Source organism: Kazachstania africana, chromosome 3 (assembly GCF_000304475.1).
Source record: "Kazachstania africana CBS 2517 chromosome 3, complete genome".
Classification (NCBI taxonomy): domain Eukaryota; kingdom Fungi; phylum Ascomycota; class Saccharomycetes; order Saccharomycetales; family Saccharomycetaceae; genus Kazachstania; species Kazachstania africana.
The window spans coordinates 117,885-135,898 of record NC_018942.1 but is presented as its reverse complement, the minus strand read 5'-3'; the positions used below and the strand labels follow the sequence as shown (position 1 = coordinate 135,898).

At 35.8% G+C, this 18,014-nt stretch overlaps 10 protein-coding genes and 1 non-coding gene across 11 annotated transcripts; 6 read left to right on the top strand and 5 right to left on the bottom strand.

Moving 5' to 3' along the window:
* Nucleotides 1-374: 374 nt before the first annotated feature.
* KAFR0C00690 (histone H3) lies at nucleotides 375-785 on the top strand (the record flags this gene model as incomplete). The annotated part of the gene is made up of 1 exon (XM_003956150.1): nucleotides 375-785. The coding sequence occupies one exon, from the start codon at nucleotides 375-377 to the stop codon at nucleotides 783-785; it is 411 nt and encodes a 136-aa protein (XP_003956199.1).
* Nucleotides 786-1,118: 333 nt separating this feature from the next.
* TRP1 (phosphoribosylanthranilate isomerase TRP1) lies at nucleotides 1,119-1,787 on the top strand (the record flags this gene model as incomplete). The annotated part of the gene is made up of 1 exon (XM_003956149.1): nucleotides 1,119-1,787. The coding sequence occupies one exon, from the start codon at nucleotides 1,119-1,121 to the stop codon at nucleotides 1,785-1,787; it is 669 nt and encodes a 222-aa protein (XP_003956198.1).
* A 1,243-nt stretch (nucleotides 1,788-3,030) lies between these two features.
* KAFR0Ctrna12T lies at nucleotides 3,031-3,103 on the top strand. The gene has a single exon. It is a non-coding gene; the product is annotated as a tRNA-Thr (tRNA).
* A 206-nt stretch (nucleotides 3,104-3,309) lies between these two features.
* On the bottom strand, nucleotides 3,310-4,356 carry HMT1 (protein-arginine omega-N methyltransferase HMT1; the record flags this gene model as incomplete). The annotated part of the gene is made up of 1 exon (XM_003956148.1): nucleotides 3,310-4,356. The coding sequence occupies one exon, from the start codon at nucleotides 4,354-4,356 to the stop codon at nucleotides 3,310-3,312; it is 1,047 nt and encodes a 348-aa protein (XP_003956197.1).
* Nucleotides 4,357-4,588: 232 nt separating this feature from the next.
* PDX3 (pyridoxamine-phosphate oxidase PDX3) lies at nucleotides 4,589-5,275 on the bottom strand (the record flags this gene model as incomplete). The annotated part of the gene is made up of 1 exon (XM_003956147.1): nucleotides 4,589-5,275. One exon carries the CDS (start codon nucleotides 5,273-5,275, stop codon nucleotides 4,589-4,591), a length of 687 nt encoding a protein of 228 aa, XP_003956196.1.
* A 2,885-nt stretch (nucleotides 5,276-8,160) lies between these two features.
* On the bottom strand, nucleotides 8,161-8,733 carry KAFR0C00650 (uncharacterized protein; the record flags this gene model as incomplete). The annotated part of the gene is made up of 1 exon (XM_003956146.1): nucleotides 8,161-8,733. One exon carries the CDS (start codon nucleotides 8,731-8,733, stop codon nucleotides 8,161-8,163), a length of 573 nt encoding a protein of 190 aa, XP_003956195.1.
* A 795-nt stretch (nucleotides 8,734-9,528) lies between these two features.
* Nucleotides 9,529-10,458, top strand: ATP3 (F1F0 ATP synthase subunit gamma; the record flags this gene model as incomplete). The annotated part of the gene is made up of 1 exon (XM_003956145.1): nucleotides 9,529-10,458. One exon carries the CDS (start codon nucleotides 9,529-9,531, stop codon nucleotides 10,456-10,458), a length of 930 nt encoding a protein of 309 aa, XP_003956194.1.
* A 348-nt stretch (nucleotides 10,459-10,806) lies between these two features.
* Nucleotides 10,807-11,742, top strand: FIG1 (Fig1p; the record flags this gene model as incomplete). Its single annotated transcript, XM_003956144.1, has 1 exon — nucleotides 10,807-11,742. The coding sequence occupies one exon, from the start codon at nucleotides 10,807-10,809 to the stop codon at nucleotides 11,740-11,742; it is 936 nt and encodes a 311-aa protein (XP_003956193.1).
* A 292-nt stretch (nucleotides 11,743-12,034) lies between these two features.
* Nucleotides 12,035-14,056, top strand: FAT1 (long-chain fatty acid transporter FAT1; the record flags this gene model as incomplete). Its single annotated transcript, XM_003956143.1, has 1 exon — nucleotides 12,035-14,056. The coding sequence occupies one exon, from the start codon at nucleotides 12,035-12,037 to the stop codon at nucleotides 14,054-14,056; it is 2,022 nt and encodes a 673-aa protein (XP_003956192.1).
* A 153-nt stretch (nucleotides 14,057-14,209) lies between these two features.
* On the bottom strand, nucleotides 14,210-15,445 carry CST26 (putative acyltransferase; the record flags this gene model as incomplete). The annotated part of the gene is made up of 1 exon (XM_003956142.1): nucleotides 14,210-15,445. One exon carries the CDS (start codon nucleotides 15,443-15,445, stop codon nucleotides 14,210-14,212), a length of 1,236 nt encoding a protein of 411 aa, XP_003956191.1.
* A 371-nt stretch (nucleotides 15,446-15,816) lies between these two features.
* Nucleotides 15,817-17,502, bottom strand: TCM62 (Tcm62p; the record flags this gene model as incomplete). The annotated part of the gene is made up of 1 exon (XM_003956141.1): nucleotides 15,817-17,502. The coding sequence occupies one exon, from the start codon at nucleotides 17,500-17,502 to the stop codon at nucleotides 15,817-15,819; it is 1,686 nt and encodes a 561-aa protein (XP_003956190.1).
* Between the last annotated feature and the right edge of the window lie 512 nt (nucleotides 17,503-18,014).

Sequence of the window (18,014 nt, the reverse complement as noted above, 5' to 3'; positions counted from 1 at the left end):
AGAACGCACAAGATTTCCAACCCATACTCAATTTTCGCTCTTAACTACTATGATTCTTCTTCGCTCAAAGTTGAAGGGGGAGCAACATTCCAATTACCATCGCCACGTACTAATTTTCTCTCATACAACATGACACCCAACGGTAACCTTTCGTTTCTCGGGGGGGGGAAGGACCAACGTGCTGCAGAGTAAAGGACGAAGCAACGATGTTTGCCGCTCTTTAGTGGCGTTTTTGTAATATATAAAAGACTAAGAAATTTTCTTGTTTAGAAGATAAAATTCCAATTACCTTTTGTTAATTATATCTCTTATAATTTTTATTTTATTTATTAATCTTTTTTATCTAATATCTACACATATATACAAAACCAATAATGGCCAGAACCAAGCAAACCGCAAGAAAGTCTACTGGTGGTAAGGCACCAAGAAAGCAATTAGCCTCCAAGGCTGCCAGAAAATCTGCTCCATCTACCGGTGGTGTCAAGAAGCCTCACAGATATAAGCCAGGTACCGTCGCTTTAAGAGAAATTAGAAGATTCCAAAAATCTACTGAATTATTAATCAGAAAGTTACCTTTCCAAAGATTAGTCAGAGAAATTGCTCAAGATTTCAAGACCGATTTAAGATTCCAATCTTCTGCTATTGGTGCTTTACAAGAATCCGTTGAAGCTTACTTAGTCTCCTTATTCGAAGATACCAACTTGGCTGCTATCCACGCTAAGCGTGTTACCATCCAAAAGAAGGATATCAAATTAGCTAGAAGATTAAGAGGTGAAAGATCATAAACTTGATTCATATTCTTATTTCTAGAGCGATAAAAAACTATCAATTATAATAATAAACATGGGTATCTAAAAAAATGGGTAAAGAAAGAGCATCACGTAAATAATTTCTTTTATTCTTTAAACTGTGGTTTATGCAGTTGTTGTACAATAATATATACTAAAATTCTATTTTAATATATCTATTTAGTAAAATTACGATTACTCTTATGGGGGAATATTGAAAAATGTTTCTTTTTTTCTTTGTCGCTTCTCTTACGGTATTATATAAAAATAGTAGTAATAAGCTAGTCACTTCCAATTTCAATTATCAAGTTCTTTAAGGAACTCCAGAGAATGAAGGATTTTCAGTCGCTACTAGATTCAAATGAACCGTTAATCAAGATTTGTGGCCTACAAACAGTTGAGGCTGCTCAACATGCTTTAAATTCTGGTACAAATTTCATCGGTATCATCTGTGTTCCAAATCGTAGCAGAACTATAAGACCCGAAATTGCCAGAGAAATATCATCCTATATACACAGCCACCATCCTACAAAATTTCTTGTAGGTGTGTTTCGCAACCAATCAAAAGAAGATGTCTTAAAACTTGTTAATGATTATAACATAGATATAGTGCAGTTGCATGGCGATGAAGACTGGGAAGAATATCATAACTTCATCGGAAAACCAATCATTAAAAGAGTCATCTTCCCTAGAGATTGTAATGATGTTATCAGAATTAATAACCTACCAGTACGTACAGTTTTGCCTCTTTTCGATTCTGAAGCAGGCGGAACAGGTGAAAAATTGGACTGGAACTCAATTTCAAATTGGTCGAAAGGAGCCAGCTCTCAGAATGAAATCAAATTCATCTTAGCTGGTGGATTAACTCCAGATAATGTAAAAGAAGCTAGCTCATTGCATGGTGTCATTGGTGTCGACGTCAGCGGTGGCGTGGAAACTGATAACGTCAAGGATTTCAATAAAATTGAAACTTTCATAGCTCAAGGGAAAGGATTATAGTAGTCTACGAGTTTTGACCTTCCTCACCTGTAAAATATGACACCTATATCTCTCGAAGCAATTACAACGACCATATTTACGAACGTTTTGCTCCGATTTCAGCATTATATACATCATATGGCCATGTTAGTTAACGAATTATACATACGATAATGCAAGCATAAAATACTGATCTATTTCAACTATCAATCTGATGCTCTCTTCCAAAGTATCTGCGTTATTTAAATCTCAGCTTGGGAACAAGAATTACAATCAATTAAGTATGTAGGAAAGATAAGCCCCTCTGCCCCATATATTTCCCCGTTGGAGCTGTAAATCACGTAACGCAGTGTACATTATCCCCATACTAGATGTTTACAGTCCAATATATAGATAGGGAAAAAATGCCAATCCATTCTCATAGCCTCTATACTTCTTTTATATAGCTTTTGGACGGAAATGTCCTTGGACATACCTTCGTTACTGTTTTTGTTAATAGTGTTGTTGGACATGATAATCTTGTAAGAGTATAAGTTCTTTATTTTTTCAGTAATTATCGTAATAAGTCGATATATATTTTCTTCTAATGTACATAACGTAACGAAGGTAATGAAATAATCCAGGAAGTTCCGTTCTTATTTCATCCTTTATATAATAATCTGAATGTAACCGATTACATCAATAATCGGATATCCCTCAGGATTGTTGATGTCATCATCACAATATTAAAACCTCACAGTTTCATCTTACTGATTCTAATAAACGCCGTAGTTCTGGACTTCTGTACAAGACTTGTTCTAGAGTTCTGCTCAATGCTTGTTCTAGATCATAGACTCTACCTCAAATGTTCATCCGAGATATTTTCTATAAACGAAGTTTAGGATCAACTAGCTTTATCTAGTACTTCCAGCAGCTTTTGATTAGGAATATGGAACGTTGACTCTACAAAAGCAGAGGTCTTCATACTTGCCTAGCCAGTACTTGCCGTTTCCTATTCTTTTCCAACAAAAACTGTCTCTGGCTATTTAAAATAATCTAAATAAAATAATACATGTGAGTAAAGCCAAAATTAATAGCCAAGTTATTTCTGTTGTGGAATGTCCGCTGTTTATGTGGTTGAACTTCAACAATCATAGTTTGAACAGTTCTGTCGAGCTTCCCGCCCCAGACCAGTTTGTATGGTTGTTTATTTCCTTTTGAGCTGAGGCGAAGATGAAGAATACCGAATATGGAAAACTTCCGGAAAAAAATTCCCGAAAATTATGCATCTATGGCCAAGTTGGTAAGGCGCCACACTAGTAATGTAGAGATCATCAGTTCGACTCTGGTTGGAAGCATTTATTTTTTATCCCATCTTCACTCATATGGAAATTTAATTTTTTTTTTTGTAATCTCTGACATTCGTTACAGGAAACATCAGAACATATCAAGTACCGCCACTGTCTACTCCTTCATAGTTCGAGGTGTAGACACGATAATATTATATTATATTTTTTAAAAAAAGTCTAAGTACTAATATACAACCTTATAATACAAGCTTAATTCAATGCATCAAATAGACGTTTTCATTTTTTCTCGATCTTTCTTTTGCGTCGACGCCTCTAGCTTCGAATTCATAGGAAATTTTAACGTCTAGATCTCTGTTATTTCTCTTATTTGGTGAACATGTCAATTCACCCCTTAAGATATCACCCTTTTCACATTCTAAATCATCTTCTAAATAGAAAACAGTTTGTTTCCAATGTGTGTATGGAGCATGAGCACCTGTTGAGAATTCTATTGGTTTTTTACCCTTTGGGGCTGGGAAAACAATATCGAACCAACAAATGACACCGTTAATCCAGTCTTGTCTCTTAACTTCAACTTCGAATGGAACTTTGAAATCAAGATCCGATAGTTTGACAGTATTCAAATCGAATTCAATCATTTTACACTTTGTAGTGTTGATTGCATTGTTATCGACAGTATCAACGATAGGTTCTTCCTTTACGATTGGAACAAAAGGAGTGTAATCAAAACCGTAAACATCTTGCCAGTAACTTAATTTTTCACTTTTATATTCAGAGTCTTCCAAACCAGCAATATGAATTGAACATTTATCTGGAAAGATCAAACCACCTTCCACTAAATATTTATCTCTTGCATATAAAACGGTGTCTAACATAGATTCATAAAGTAAGAAGTAACCCATCCATTCAGATATAATTATATCAACTTTTGGGAAAGGTAAAACGACATCTTCTAATTTACCACGTAATAAGGTAATTTTATCAGAGAACCCATTTAAGTCAACAATTTTTCGAGCCATTTCAATAATGCTTGACATGTCAACACCGATGACATGTTTGGCACCATGCTTAGCTGCAAACATTGACAAAATACCAGTACCACAACCAACATCTAAGACAACCTTATCCTTGAACATATCTTTGTTTTGCATAATGGCATTTCTGTAGGATAAAGTACGGACGGTATCCTGTAACATTTCTTCGTGAATACCGTAATGGTCATAGGAGGTGAAATAATGTTGTTCGAATTGATTCAATTCTTTTTTATCAGTAGCTGATTCATCACGGGTAGTCTTAGACATGGTTATAGGATGTATATGCTACGGATAATTGAAGCTTTCTTTAGATCTTATGGCTTGAAAAGAACTAAAATTTCAAGATGAGTTTAAAATTTTTCCATTAATATTGAGAAAAAATTGGATCAACGTTTCCCGATGAGAAAAAGAAAAGGAAAATTACGTTAGCATACTAAAAAGAAATGAAAATTATGTATAGACGTATAGGTCAATTATATCAATTTGACGAGAGTTCATATCATGGAGCTAATCTAATCACTTCCCAAGGATCTTCAGCAGATTTCCTTCTGTAGACGAAACGATCATGGAGACGGCTTGGCCTACCTTGCCAGAATTCGATTTCTAAAGGAACGAGTCTTAATCCACCCCAGTATTCAGGACAAGGGACTTCTTCAACATTTTCGAACCTTTTAGCATTTGCTTCGACCAATTCTTCAAGTTCCTTTCTGTTTTTAATAGTTTGAGATTGTGGGGAAGACCATGCACCGATCTTAGAGCCCCTTGGTCTTGTCTTGAAATATCTTTCAGAAGTCTCACGATTTACAAACTCTGTAAAGCCCTCTACACGAACTTGTCTCTGCAAATTCCTCCAAAAGAAATTGATAGCAGCATTTGGATTCGTTTTTATATCGTTTGCCTTTGCAGAGGTACCCCAATTGGAGTATATGGTGAAACCACGGTGATCTAATTCTTTGAACAATAACACACGAGACGAGACTCTACCAGATGGTAACTCTGCGGAGGAAAATGTGATCGCTTCTGGTAGCGCTTCTGTAGGATCATCTCTTGCGTCGTTGAACCACTTAGTGAATTGGTCGATTGGGTCCTTTTCTAGTTGCTCCTCTGACAATGACAACTTATCGTATTGAAATGTCTCTGGTGCAAAAATTAATGGTGTTTCTGTCTTTTCTGATTTACCTGGCATAATACTACAGTACCTCTCTTCGTATCTAGTATTTCAATGTTTGCTCAACAAATATTAGCTACGTTTATGTAATATATAAGTGAAAATACTAACTATGAGTCTTTTTCACGTACAATAGGAGGTCCCGTGATTTTTTTCATGGGTCTCTGAAAAAAAGAGTTAGTCAGTGACAAGAAACGAATAAATGACTACTTTGTTAGTAAAATGGGTGTGTCTCAAGTGGGATATATACGGATGCCGTGTGGTAGAAGAGTACCATTTTGAAATTAATTCAAAATGATGAAAAGTTCCAAAAATTTGTGTTGAAAAGACATAGAAATAAACATTGTAGAAAGAACATACCAATCCATTCAAAAGAAAATACATCCCACATTAAAGAAAAGAGTCTCAAAAAAAAAGCATGAGATCAAGGATATTGTATTAATTTTTATTAAGAAAAAATTCGTCTAAACTTTTTCCAAAATTTGCAATAAAAATCTTCTTTCTGGTCCAAAAAATTCTTGTCTTTTCAAAGGACTACAGAAAATGAGTTAATTGTGTTTGGACTGCAGACAATAGTTTCAACAGTAAATGGGTTTTCTTTGGTTTTTTTTTAATAAATTGATTCAAAATGAAAGAAAGACCACACTAAAAACATAATGAAAAAGAATCAGATAATGAAGCAAATGGAATATTTCAATTGTAAAGTGCCATAAATAAGACATCCAATTGACACCAAATTGAGGAAGCTGAAAAGATTCAAAATCGGCCCTCCCATATATTCCAGTCCACTAAACTAAAATATATGCGTCAGAGTATCCTAATTACCGGAATTAAGCCATAAATCAAGCATATGTACATTGACTTTTTTTTAGAAAGTCCTTTTGTAAGCTTGATCCAAATTCAATTAATTAGGAACCTGTTTTGTTGGAAGAAGGTAGATTATACAAAATGTCTTTTAGTGATTTCCAGACGTCAATTTAAGAAACTCTCGTAAATGACATGTTTTTTCTCTACTAATTGACAGTATCGAATTGCAATCAAATAAAAGGAGACACTTTTCTTTAAAAATAATGGATTAAGAGTATATAGTGTTGGGGTGTTAGATATCTGAAAAATAGAAAACAAAACATGCAATTAGACGGGCAAAATATCCTAAATCAGGAGCGCAACGTCCTATAATACAAATATCTGTTTCCATCAAGTAGCATAACAGAAGATCTCTCAATTGAAAGACTGCTGCTTCATTCTCTACTTATCTTGACATCGTAGCTGTATTATCCACTATTGTCGAACAAACAAAATTGCTTTTCTGGCTCCACGTAGTTACGTCAAGACAATGGAAATTGTGTCTTAGAGTGTCCATTTTCGACAAGATTTTATACAAAGTTCTCTCCGGGATGCATGGGTTATATGTGGAACAGCTAGAACTGATTTTCCTCATAACCAGAGATAAGACCCATAAAACAATGGGAGACCCTGTACCATATGCCATGAGATAACGTTGCTGAACCCCCTTATATGGGAAGGTGAAGAAACGTTTTGGGCTCATCCTACACTTGAAAAACCCTAAACAAAAAGAAGCTTACAGGTCATTACTAGACGAATATATTACCCGCCCTAAATCGGAATTTTTACTATCTTTTCATCACTGAAAAGGAGAAGAAAAATGCAAGAAAAACTACATCCCATTAGTACTTTCCACTCTTTTCACATAAAAAGACCAAATTGTTCAACCAGTATCATTGGCTGTCTATAACTCTCCAACTTATAGACGGTCTCTCTAATCTGGAAGAGAAATCCTCGAACAACTTAAGTTCTGCTATAGAATGAAAGAATTTTGCTCAAAAAGGCGAAGTTCCCACATTATCTAGCCCTATTGTCGTTCAAACATTATAATCTTGCAGCGTAACAAGGGATAGTCTCATATACGGGCAGTGAAGAACGCTCGGGCTCTTCAGGGAACCAAGAGCTTTGGATTATTGAAAAAAAAATTCGTTGTGAAAAGATGCGGAGGCCCGGACTCGAGCCGGGGGCCCAACGATGGCAACGTTGGATTTTACGACTAAAACACCTGCGTAAGAAACCGTATCTTTGTTGTAACATAGCTCTAAATTCGTGTGACTACTTTCCCAGAATCAAAACCTAGACGCCCGCTGTTCAATTTATTAAATTCAATTAAATATTTCATATTATCGAATTTGGTTGAATATTAGTGAAAACTTTTCATAGACGCAACTTTTGTCATCTTGAAGGATTCCACACTATAAAAAGGAATTCTTCGTCATATTTGTTCTTAATCTTTTATCTTACTTTATAATTTTATATATTAAAAGAGGACAGACTTTTTGATACTCTTTCAGCTATAGTTATACGATCAGATCGATTTCCAAGCTCTCTGTCCCTGAATTAGAATATACACAAGTCGTGTCATATTCTCTCTGTATTATCTGTCTTGTTACCGTATTGAACTTACAATAATTTTTGCTGTAACATAAACTGGAACATTCGAGCTACAAGTTGTTTGACTTTTTTTACACACCAAAGACATCCACAACAGAACCAGTGCACCATTTGTCCAACTGATTAAATTTGGGATTTCACAATATATTCGAATATTAGTGAACACTTTTCATGGACGCAACTTTATCCATATTGAAGAATCCTACACTATAAAAATGTAGTTTTCGTTACTATTTGTTCTTAATATTATATACTATATTTATGTAGTATACTTTAATTTTTTATAATAATTTATGTGTTTATATTTTGTATTATTTTATTATTTTTCTTTTTAATATTCACATTGACCTAAGCATTGGAGCACGCTATCATATCGAATCATCTATAGATACAGCGCCTTCAGGATCCGTATTACAGTTGGTTGCCGGCCCGTGCTTCAAAGGCTAGCTCAGATTGGAACCCCACACTGCCCAGTACGGGCCTACGTAGTCGGCATTTGCCATTGCCGATGGGGACCACGTATCTACATATGCTTCGACGCACTCACTACCCGACGGGTCAAGATAGCAAACATCATCTTGGAGAGATCCATACCAGGAGTATGTTGTGCGTTTAGTGCAGGCTATCATTTCATGGAGGAGGATGGCGTGACGCTCATAATCCCCTTTCTCGCACCTGTGATGGGGCCAAGTAATAAAGACCATGGCTTTGTCATTAGTGTTACGAGCTTGATATGCTTTGAACGCGCTGTTAGACCCCTCACACACGTCAGTATAAGTGGTGACCAGGTCAGGGCTCCCGCAATTGTTGTAATCTGACGGAAACACTTCATAGTATGCCCCGTCGTGGCCAGTGGCTCTACGTTGAAGGGCTGTTTCCAATTCAGTGATCGATGTTTGGCTAGTAACGGCAGGGTTATCGACTAGGCTTGGGAGGTCTATTTCTCCCGCGAGTAGCTCCCCTACAGTCGACCAGTATTGATCTTCTACGTGGTACTGTGCTCTAACGGCTAACATAGTTCTAAGGCTAAGGCCGTATTTAATCGCACAGTAGTCATAAACCTGTCCCGCACGTGTGGTATTGGTAGTGGTGGCATTGGCCACTAATGCTAGAGTATTCTCTGCGTCCGTTATGACTGCAGTAGCGTTCGAAAAGCCGTTGACTTCACAACACTTAAGGAAGTTGTATGCTCGTGCATTGATGTCTGTGATGTTAGTCAACGGTTAAGTCCAAGCTGACTCAAGTAGTTAAAGGACTGGGCTGCGGCTAATGTGACTACCGAAATTAACACAGTGATGGATCTCCACATGGTTACTGTTATTTTTCCCATAAATATAGTATATAATATTAAGAACAAATAGTAACGAAAACTACATTTTTATAGTGTGGGATTCTTCAATATGGATAAAGTTGCGTCCATGAAAAGTGTTCACTAATATTCGAATATATTGTGAAATCCCAAATTTAATCAGTTGGACAAATGGTGCACTGGTTTTGTTGTAGGTGTCTTTGGTGTGTAAAAAAAGTCAAACAACTTAATTCTAGATTGGAAGACCGGGTTACACAGGATACCCTGTGGGCTTTCCAAATTTTCAAGGAATTTCAAAAATGTATTTTTCTTTCAACGCGGGCGTGCTTAGAGATGGCAGCCAATGGAAATTTATCATTTTTGTCTCAAATTGGGATTGCAAGTAAGAAAGGATAAAAAAACGATAGGAGGAGCCATCGTACAATTCATGAAGAGAAGACTGAAATAAAATCCATTTTGACTTAAATCCATAAAAATAGAGTTTCTTCTATTCCGATCTATCATGTTTTCAAGGACTGCTGCTGTCAATAGCGCTCATTTCTTGCGCATATCATCCGGTAGATTAGCCCCGTTCTCTAGGAACTATGCAACCTTGAAAGAAGTTGAAACACGTTTGAAATCAATTAAAAATATCGAAAAAATCACAAAGACCATGAAGATTGTTGCTTCTACCAGACTAAGTAAGGCTGAAAAGGCTAAAAGAACGGCCAAAAAAGTTGATGAAACTGATTTAGCATTTTACAAAAATGCTGAAACTGCGAAGCTCGAGAATAACGACATTAATCACATGAAAGAATTGATTATTGCAGTCACTTCGGATAAAGGGCTATGCGGTTCAATCCATTCATCTCTTTCCAGAACTGTCAGGTTCTATCTATATGAAAATAAGGACCGTTTGTCGGACATCGATGTCGTTACCATTGGCGATAAGGTCAAGATGCAATTGTTAAGGAGTCATCCACATCAACTTAAACTGTCTTTCAATGGAATAGGTAAAGATGCTCCCACATTTTTCGAGGCTTCCTTAATTTCAGATAAATTGATACAAGAATTGAATCCATCAGAATCATATGACAAAATTTCAATATATTATAATGACCCGATAAGCTCACTTTCATTCCAATCTACATCAAAACCGATCTATAATCCCGAAATCATTGAAAAATCACCTTCTTTCAACAAATTTGAAATTGAAAATGATTCTGACGTACCAATTGATCTATTCGAATACACTTTAACAAATCAATTGCTAACGGCTATGGCAAATGGTTATGCCGCAGAAATTACCGCTAGAAGAAATGCTATGGATAACGCTTCAAAGAATGCGCTCGACATGATCAGTAAATATTCTATTCTATACAACAGAACAAGACAAGCCGTCATCACTAATGAACTGGTCGACATTATTACAGGTGCTTCCTCGTTAGACTAAACGCATAATGATGGAAATATAACCGTAAACTCCAAGAAAATCCATGTATAAACATATATATTCATACTTTTTTTATGATCCTCTTTTTTTTTCATTTGAACATTCTGAAACTTTGTTTCATACTGGTATCAATTTTGTTTAACTGAATGAGCTTATAACGACAGTGAAAAGAAAAACGATTGTATAAAATACTATTCACGCTTGTTTCGTAAGTGTTACACATTCAGGAATGTTGGTATGTTGAAATGCCATATATAAATGATAAAATATCTTTTAAATTTATGAAGATGCGTTTTGAGAGGTTTAAAGAAGGCAAGGAAAGACAACCACATAAAAACTAGTTCAACAATGTTAGGTATCAAAAGTACATGGTCTTTTTTCAAAAACTCCCCAAGATTTATGGCATTAATTTTTAATTTTATTACTGTCTTTTTGACAGTTTTTCTTTTGATAGGTTGCTACAACACATCTAATGATGACACATTTCTAGTCCGTTACGAATTCAATTCTGATTCGCCAATGTACTCAATCATTAAAGAGTCATTTGCTACTTCGAATAAGACTTCGGGTTTGGAAAAGATTCAAATCAGAACTGGTTATATGGGTGTATGTGTCAGTAATGTGCCATCAAACTACGATTTACAAGGACAGGCATTAAGCACCTATTGCTACGCAAGAAAAAATCTAACAAATACCTCATTATATTCAGATTTACAAATTAAATTTTCCCAATCGTCATCTTCCGAAAATTCAACAAGTGATCAGTCTACATTGAACATTCTTCAAATAGCAGAATTAACTGTGGTGAAGGTACTCCATCCCTATGTCCTAATTGCAACAATTATCTTGACTCTTATTATGTTTTTACTAATCGTTTATGTCATATTACCTGGCGTTCCTATGAAATTCCAAGTAGACAAATTCCTACTACTATTAAGTTCTGTTATAGTACTGCTCTGGGGAATGGGGGCTATGTATACACATGTTGGTATCAGAGCAAGTTACGAATTTGTCCCTGCAGCAAGTATGGATATTATTGACACTTATAGAGGCAAGAAATCCGGTACGATGAGTTGGTTCAGTTTTTCATTTTACTTAGTTATCTGCGTCATTTTTTGGTCACTATACATCAGAGAAAGAACATCTGCATCAAAAGATGAGGAAATTTTGAACAATGCTACAAATAGAAATTTCCACTTGGGTGCCGACAATATCTCAAGACCATACATGCAAAATCATTACTACTCTTCATCTGAGAACTCCTCATACCATTCAAAGAGATAAGGCGGCTCTACAATTAAGAAATAAAATAAAAAAAAATTATATACATTCAAAAATCTTCTCTCATAAAAGGAGTAAAATACCAATATCATCAAGAACATTTTATATAAAATATAGCTATTACATTTAAAGAACACTACTCTTTTAATTACTGTCATTTTTCAACTTTCGTCGTTCCTTCATCTCAGTGACGTTCCGAGAAATTTTATCAGATTCATATAAAATATATATATCATACTGTTCGAATGCTCTTTATCTAAGGGTGATTGAAGAAGAACGAAACCTGAGACGTAATATGAAATCCATCCTGAGCATTTTGGGATTCATCATAACCCGGGTTCTGCTATTATTATTCAGAATACTTCGAATAATCCTATTTCCTATTACGAAACTAATATCGTGGTCATGTGGTGATTTTTTCCATAGATTGAACGAGAAACACAGGATTAGTGAAGATTTATATATCATACCATATTTTTTCGAGGCTATATTCTCGTATATCTGGGCATTAAACAGACATAGGTTCCAGAACTGGTACTTATTTGAAAATGAAGTGTTAAAGAATGGCAGCAATCTAGCTATTCGTTATGTTAGACCTATCCCCGGATCAAAAGATAACTTTAACTTGGAATCTTACACTTACCAAGAATTCTATGACATCGTATTGAGATTGTCTTACATTTTATACAATACTTATGACGTTAATCCGAATGACCACATTGCCATCCATTGTACCAATAAGCCCATGTTCATGTTTATCTGGTTTGCTTTATGGAATATTGGAGCAATTCCTGCATTCCTGAACTATAATACAAAAGGAAAACCATTAGTACATTCATTAGAAATCTCTAATATAAAACAGGTCTTTATCGACCTGGAATCATCCCAACCGGTGAAAGATACCGAGGTTGAAATCAATCAAACTCTACCTGATATTAAACTAAATTTCTTCGAAGAACAAGAACTTATGAATATGCTTTTAGACACAGAGTCTCCTCAGTTTTTACAGACAACAGAAGAAAGATCGCCAGCCGACTTGACAGATTTCCAACCTTCAATGTTGATATATACCTCTGGTACTACAGGTCTACCAAAATCTGCCATTATGTCATGGAGAAAGTCAAGCATAGGGTGTCAGCTCTTTGGTCATGTAACACATATGAACGATAAATCGAATGTCTTTACTGCCATGCCATTATTTCATTCCACAGCAGCCTTGTTAGGTGCTTGTGCAATTATTTCAAAAGGTGGTTGTATTTCAATTGCAAACAAGTTTTCTGCTAGAAACTTCTGGAAGCAAGCATCCTTAACAGAAGCAACACATGTGGAATACGTTGGAGAAGTTTGTAGATACCTGTTACATTCGCCAATTTCTGAATACGACTCTACTCATAATGTCAAGGTTGCATACGGTAATGGCTTAAGGCCAGACATATGGCAACAATTCAGAAAGAGATTTAATATTGAGGTCATTGGTGAGTTTTATGCTGCAACTGAGGCACCTTTTGCAACAACTACTTATCAAAGGGGTGATTTTGGTGTTGGCGCTTGCAGAAGCTACGGTACTATTATCAATTGGTTCTTGGCCCTCCAACAAACCCTAGTAAAGGTCAATCCGGAAGACGATACATTGATCTACAGAAATACCAAGGGCTTCTGCGAGGAACCTGCTGTAGGTGAACCTGGTGAGTTATTAATGCGGATTTTCTTTCCAAAGAAGCCTGAAACTTCCTTCCAAGGCTATCTAGGTAATGAGAAAGAAACTAAATCAAAGGTTATAAGAAATGTCTTTAGAAAAGAGGACGCTTGGTACCGATGTGGTGATCTTTTGAAATCCGATGAATTTGGTCAATGGTATTTCCTTGATAGAACCGGTGATACATTCCGCTGGAAATCTGAAAATGTTTCCACCACAGAAGTAGAAGATCAAGTCATCTCAACGAATGAATCGGAAATTATGCAAGTATCTGTTGTTGGCCTCAAGCTACCAAAATATGAGGGTAGATGCGGGTATGCAATTATTAGGTTGAAGGATGAAAGTATGGGAGCTAGCGAGAAGATTAACTTATTAAATAACACCTTGATTGAGTTGCATAAAGTATTACCAAAATATGCTCTACCAATTTTTGTTAGATTTGTAGATGAAATTAAAATGACTGACAATCATAAAGTATTAAAGAAATTGTATAGAACCCAGAAGTTACCTGCTGGAGAAGATGGCAAAGATGACATTTATTGGTTACGTGATTATAAAGAGTATAGAAAATTAACAGGTGAAGATTGGAAAGGAATTCAAGAGGGGACATACAAATTATAGGGCCTTACCAGACATATATACATGAAAAAGATACCACCAAATAATCATTGATTTTTATAAAACTCAAAGCTCTGCATTAGTTAATATATATATATATATAGCTTCATTACTTATGAACACATGATAACATGCCAGTATAAAAAAATATGCTGTCTAAAATAAGAGGGACAAAATATATTTCAATAAAAAGAGTGTGGAAGCAAGTGGGAACGCTAGAACTAAAAAGAATTCCCAATTAGACACACTAAAACCATCCATCGTACTGTAATTCAACTCTGGATCCAAACCGAAGGAGTTGCCATTCTTATGATAATTTTCCAGCAACTCATCCTTTTCTTTCCATACATTGTAGATCCAATCAACGAACTGATCCTCATCATCGATAGGAATGTTCTCTATTTCAAAAGCTCTGATATAGATATCTACGATGGAGGGGTATTTACCTTCTAAAAAGATGCTACCTAAGCCATATGCATCAGCAGCAAATTTTGTCTCTTTGTCAATTCCAGAATATGCAATTGTAACGTCATAAAGGATATCCAAACTTGGTTTCAAATTTCTCAAACAGAATCTCAAACCAGTAGAATGTGGTAACAGGACATTTTTCAGAGGTTTTCTATTAGCTTTTTCGGCGAAAATAATACTTTTACTCAAGGTATTAGCAGTATGATTAGTACCTTCTGGGAACAAAATTAAATTGTATGGCCAGCATGATGTACCTTTTTTCGATTGCTTTATTTCAGCACTTGGTTGGATCGTAGTATTCCAGTTGATCAAACCATTATCATCGACGCTGACAGGTCTTGATCCAGTCAAAGAACCAGTTCCTCTTGCATCTGCATCTAATTCTCTCAAGCTGTTGATCAAATGCACACGATCAGCAGCCCATTTTCTATTCATAAAGATGAATTTAAAGTTTGTCATACCATAACCCAAAACTGGAATGCTTTGTAGGGACTTTTTTAGCATGATATAGACCCTACCTGCCAGATTTGAAGTATATGCCAACCACCAAAGGAAGACCCAATCAGTGTAAATTTGATGATTTGCGATAGTCACTGAATTTGGTTTAATATTTGAAGAGAATTTATTCTTCTTCAAATCGATGAAAAAAGTCCCTTTTGGAATGGTTTTGTTATCTGTAGTTATCCTAACTTTGGATGGAGCTACTACATGCCATATAGTAATCAAGATACAAATGAATGCTTTTTTAGTTTGATCCAATGCATTTTGAAACCTTGGTGTGTCCTTTGGTATAAAATGTGTGATATACAACTGACAAAGTAATAACACGAATATATCTTCCACGAAGACCAGTATAGAAATTAATGGAACAACTACTTTTTTGACATTGTAAATGAGCCAGGAATTACTCGATGCATGTGCCATACTCTCCCCTTTGTTATGTGATTAGTGCGCTATTAGATTATGCTTTTTCTACAAATGCTTTGCAAGTTCAACCTCAAAGACTCTTCCTGACGTAACTTGAGGTAACTTATCCGATTTGTTGTCGAAGAAGAGTAAGAATTAATAACAGTTGAGGGAGGTTTACGGTCACTATTTATAAGTTCTCAAAGGTCCAATATTCGAAACCTGAAAATGTATTGCGCCATCGGGGCGCTCTCGCTTATTTGAATGTGAAAGATTTACAAGCGAAAACGAGTATCTCATCGAGCCTCAAAATACGAGAGAAACATTCAGATAAAGCAATTATTCTATATTATTTACATGCTTGGGACCTTTATATACTATACTATGAGTTACTGTCGCCTTGGTTTTTCAAATGTCTTGGCTATTACGTTGCCACAACTGGTAATGACCTTGATGAAATTGATAATGTTTCTTAGAGTGTCATCAACTTTGTTCCACGGTTCCATTTTAGCACCTCTGAGGACATTTTGTGGACGTGCACAAGTTACTGTGAGATATGCATCAGTAAATTTGGTGTTTTCCATGGTTTTGATTATTGCGGCGGTTGCCTCATGTTTTCTGTAATAAAATTCGCCCATCAAGGCCCTTTCCATTGGTGACGTTAAGGCTGACAAAAGAATGTCGTAGCCAAGTCTTTCATTCATGCTTAAGGAAGATGTGATGACCTTCCGTCTTAAATATGGAATGCTTTTAACTAGGGATATTCCATAACTAGGTATAAAACCTTCCGATAATCCATGACAGAGAAGATTGTTAAATAGGTTATCATACATATTCCTTCTGTCATCAATTCCAGCCATAGTTTCTCCCCCCACATTTATAGTCACCCTTTTTTTCAAACAGGGACTGCTAGTGTTCACCTCAGAAAGTCCATTGGAATTATATAAAAAAGCTTCTCCAATTGTTGCCTTCAAAGATTCCAACGTTCCATAGTACTGATTGGCGCACCTGCTACTAGGAATATTATCGGAAAATTTTGGAGAGTAAATACTGCCTACTCCATTTGGTAAGCTTAGAAATTCTAATAGGTCAAAATTTTCTTGTATACTAAGGTTTCCATTCTCAACTGAGTTATATTTCAGCAAGACGGTCTTCACATTCTTCCCCTTTCTCTTGTTTTTGTTATTGTTTATTGCTATCATGTTCAATGCATCCTTTTCACAGGTCCCAGTAACAATCAGTACCAGTGACCTTCCTTCATTATTCATGTAATCTAATGTTGGTGATATGCCTCTTGTTTCAATTAAATCACCATCGTAAATAAGGACGAGAGCACCGCCATTAATTGATACAAATTTATTGTTCTTAATAAATATAGATCTCAAGTATTTCTCATCTGTTTCTGGTATACCCGAGGTCCATTTCCAACCTTTAGAAACATCAACTACGTCGTACCTATGTGTGCCTCTCGCAGCCCGCACTATATCATCGGTAGAAAGTTTATAGTCTATCTCCTTCAATACTTTACTGGTAATTTCATGGCTTTCCGGATCAATTCCAAGATTATCGATAAATTCACCAATTGCCTTCGGACTATCAATAAAGACTCTATTATTAGCTAAAAAGATTCTTACGTGCTCCAGCCCAGTTATGACAGCTTGAATTGTATCAAAATGAAAATTTAAGCGGATTTGGCCTAGTAAACTCGCCAATAATGTAGTAGCCAGTGGAGTAGTAAGTCGGTCTTGGAATATATCCAGAAATAAGTTCAGCCCAATCCTGCCCAACTTGTCTTGGGAGAACAGCAACGAATCTAAATGTCGTTTTATCAGAAAAGTCAATTGAGTATGATCATCAGAAGAGAATACACGTGGCTTAGTGTCATACTTGTTTGCATATAAGAGTGACTTGCTGTTGGAAATAGAGTTCAGTATCGCATCCCATTTTGTAATGTGCGAAAGAAACTCAATTTGACATTCCGCAGCTTTGAGAGAATAAATATGGCTCGAATTTGTCTTTAATGTCCTTATACTTCGTTTGAAAAGTGTGTTGTTATCGCATCTCCATCTGAGCATGCTTCTGTTCCTGATCAAATCTTGCATGATTTTTATCGATATAAAAATTTCAGTTGCGCTATGTACATTTCCATCTCACATTATCAATAATAACAACAAGGATAAACAACCGAAATAGTACCATATAGCTCACATACTACAACATTGGACTGTTGGATAATGCTGTTATGTTATAAAGTGCTGTTTTGCTGTTGTAAAACGGGCATCATATGTCAGAATCAGAATATTAGGACTAGACTTTTGACCAATCAAGTCTCTCGTGTCTAGTCTGTCGCAATGTCTGAATTTCTAACATTTAGATATCCCAGAAATCAATGCTGTTGTGAGTGATTTTTTTACTTGCACTACTCCATGTTTAATTATTTCAAAGGCCTAAGGCATTATTTAAGCAACTTTTTGTAGCCTGAATTTGAGAAGCAATAAAACGCCCCTAGGAGTAATACATGGACACATTTGAATCAATGTATATATTCAGACTTTGGTCTAAATTTATTGTAATTGCGATATGTCAT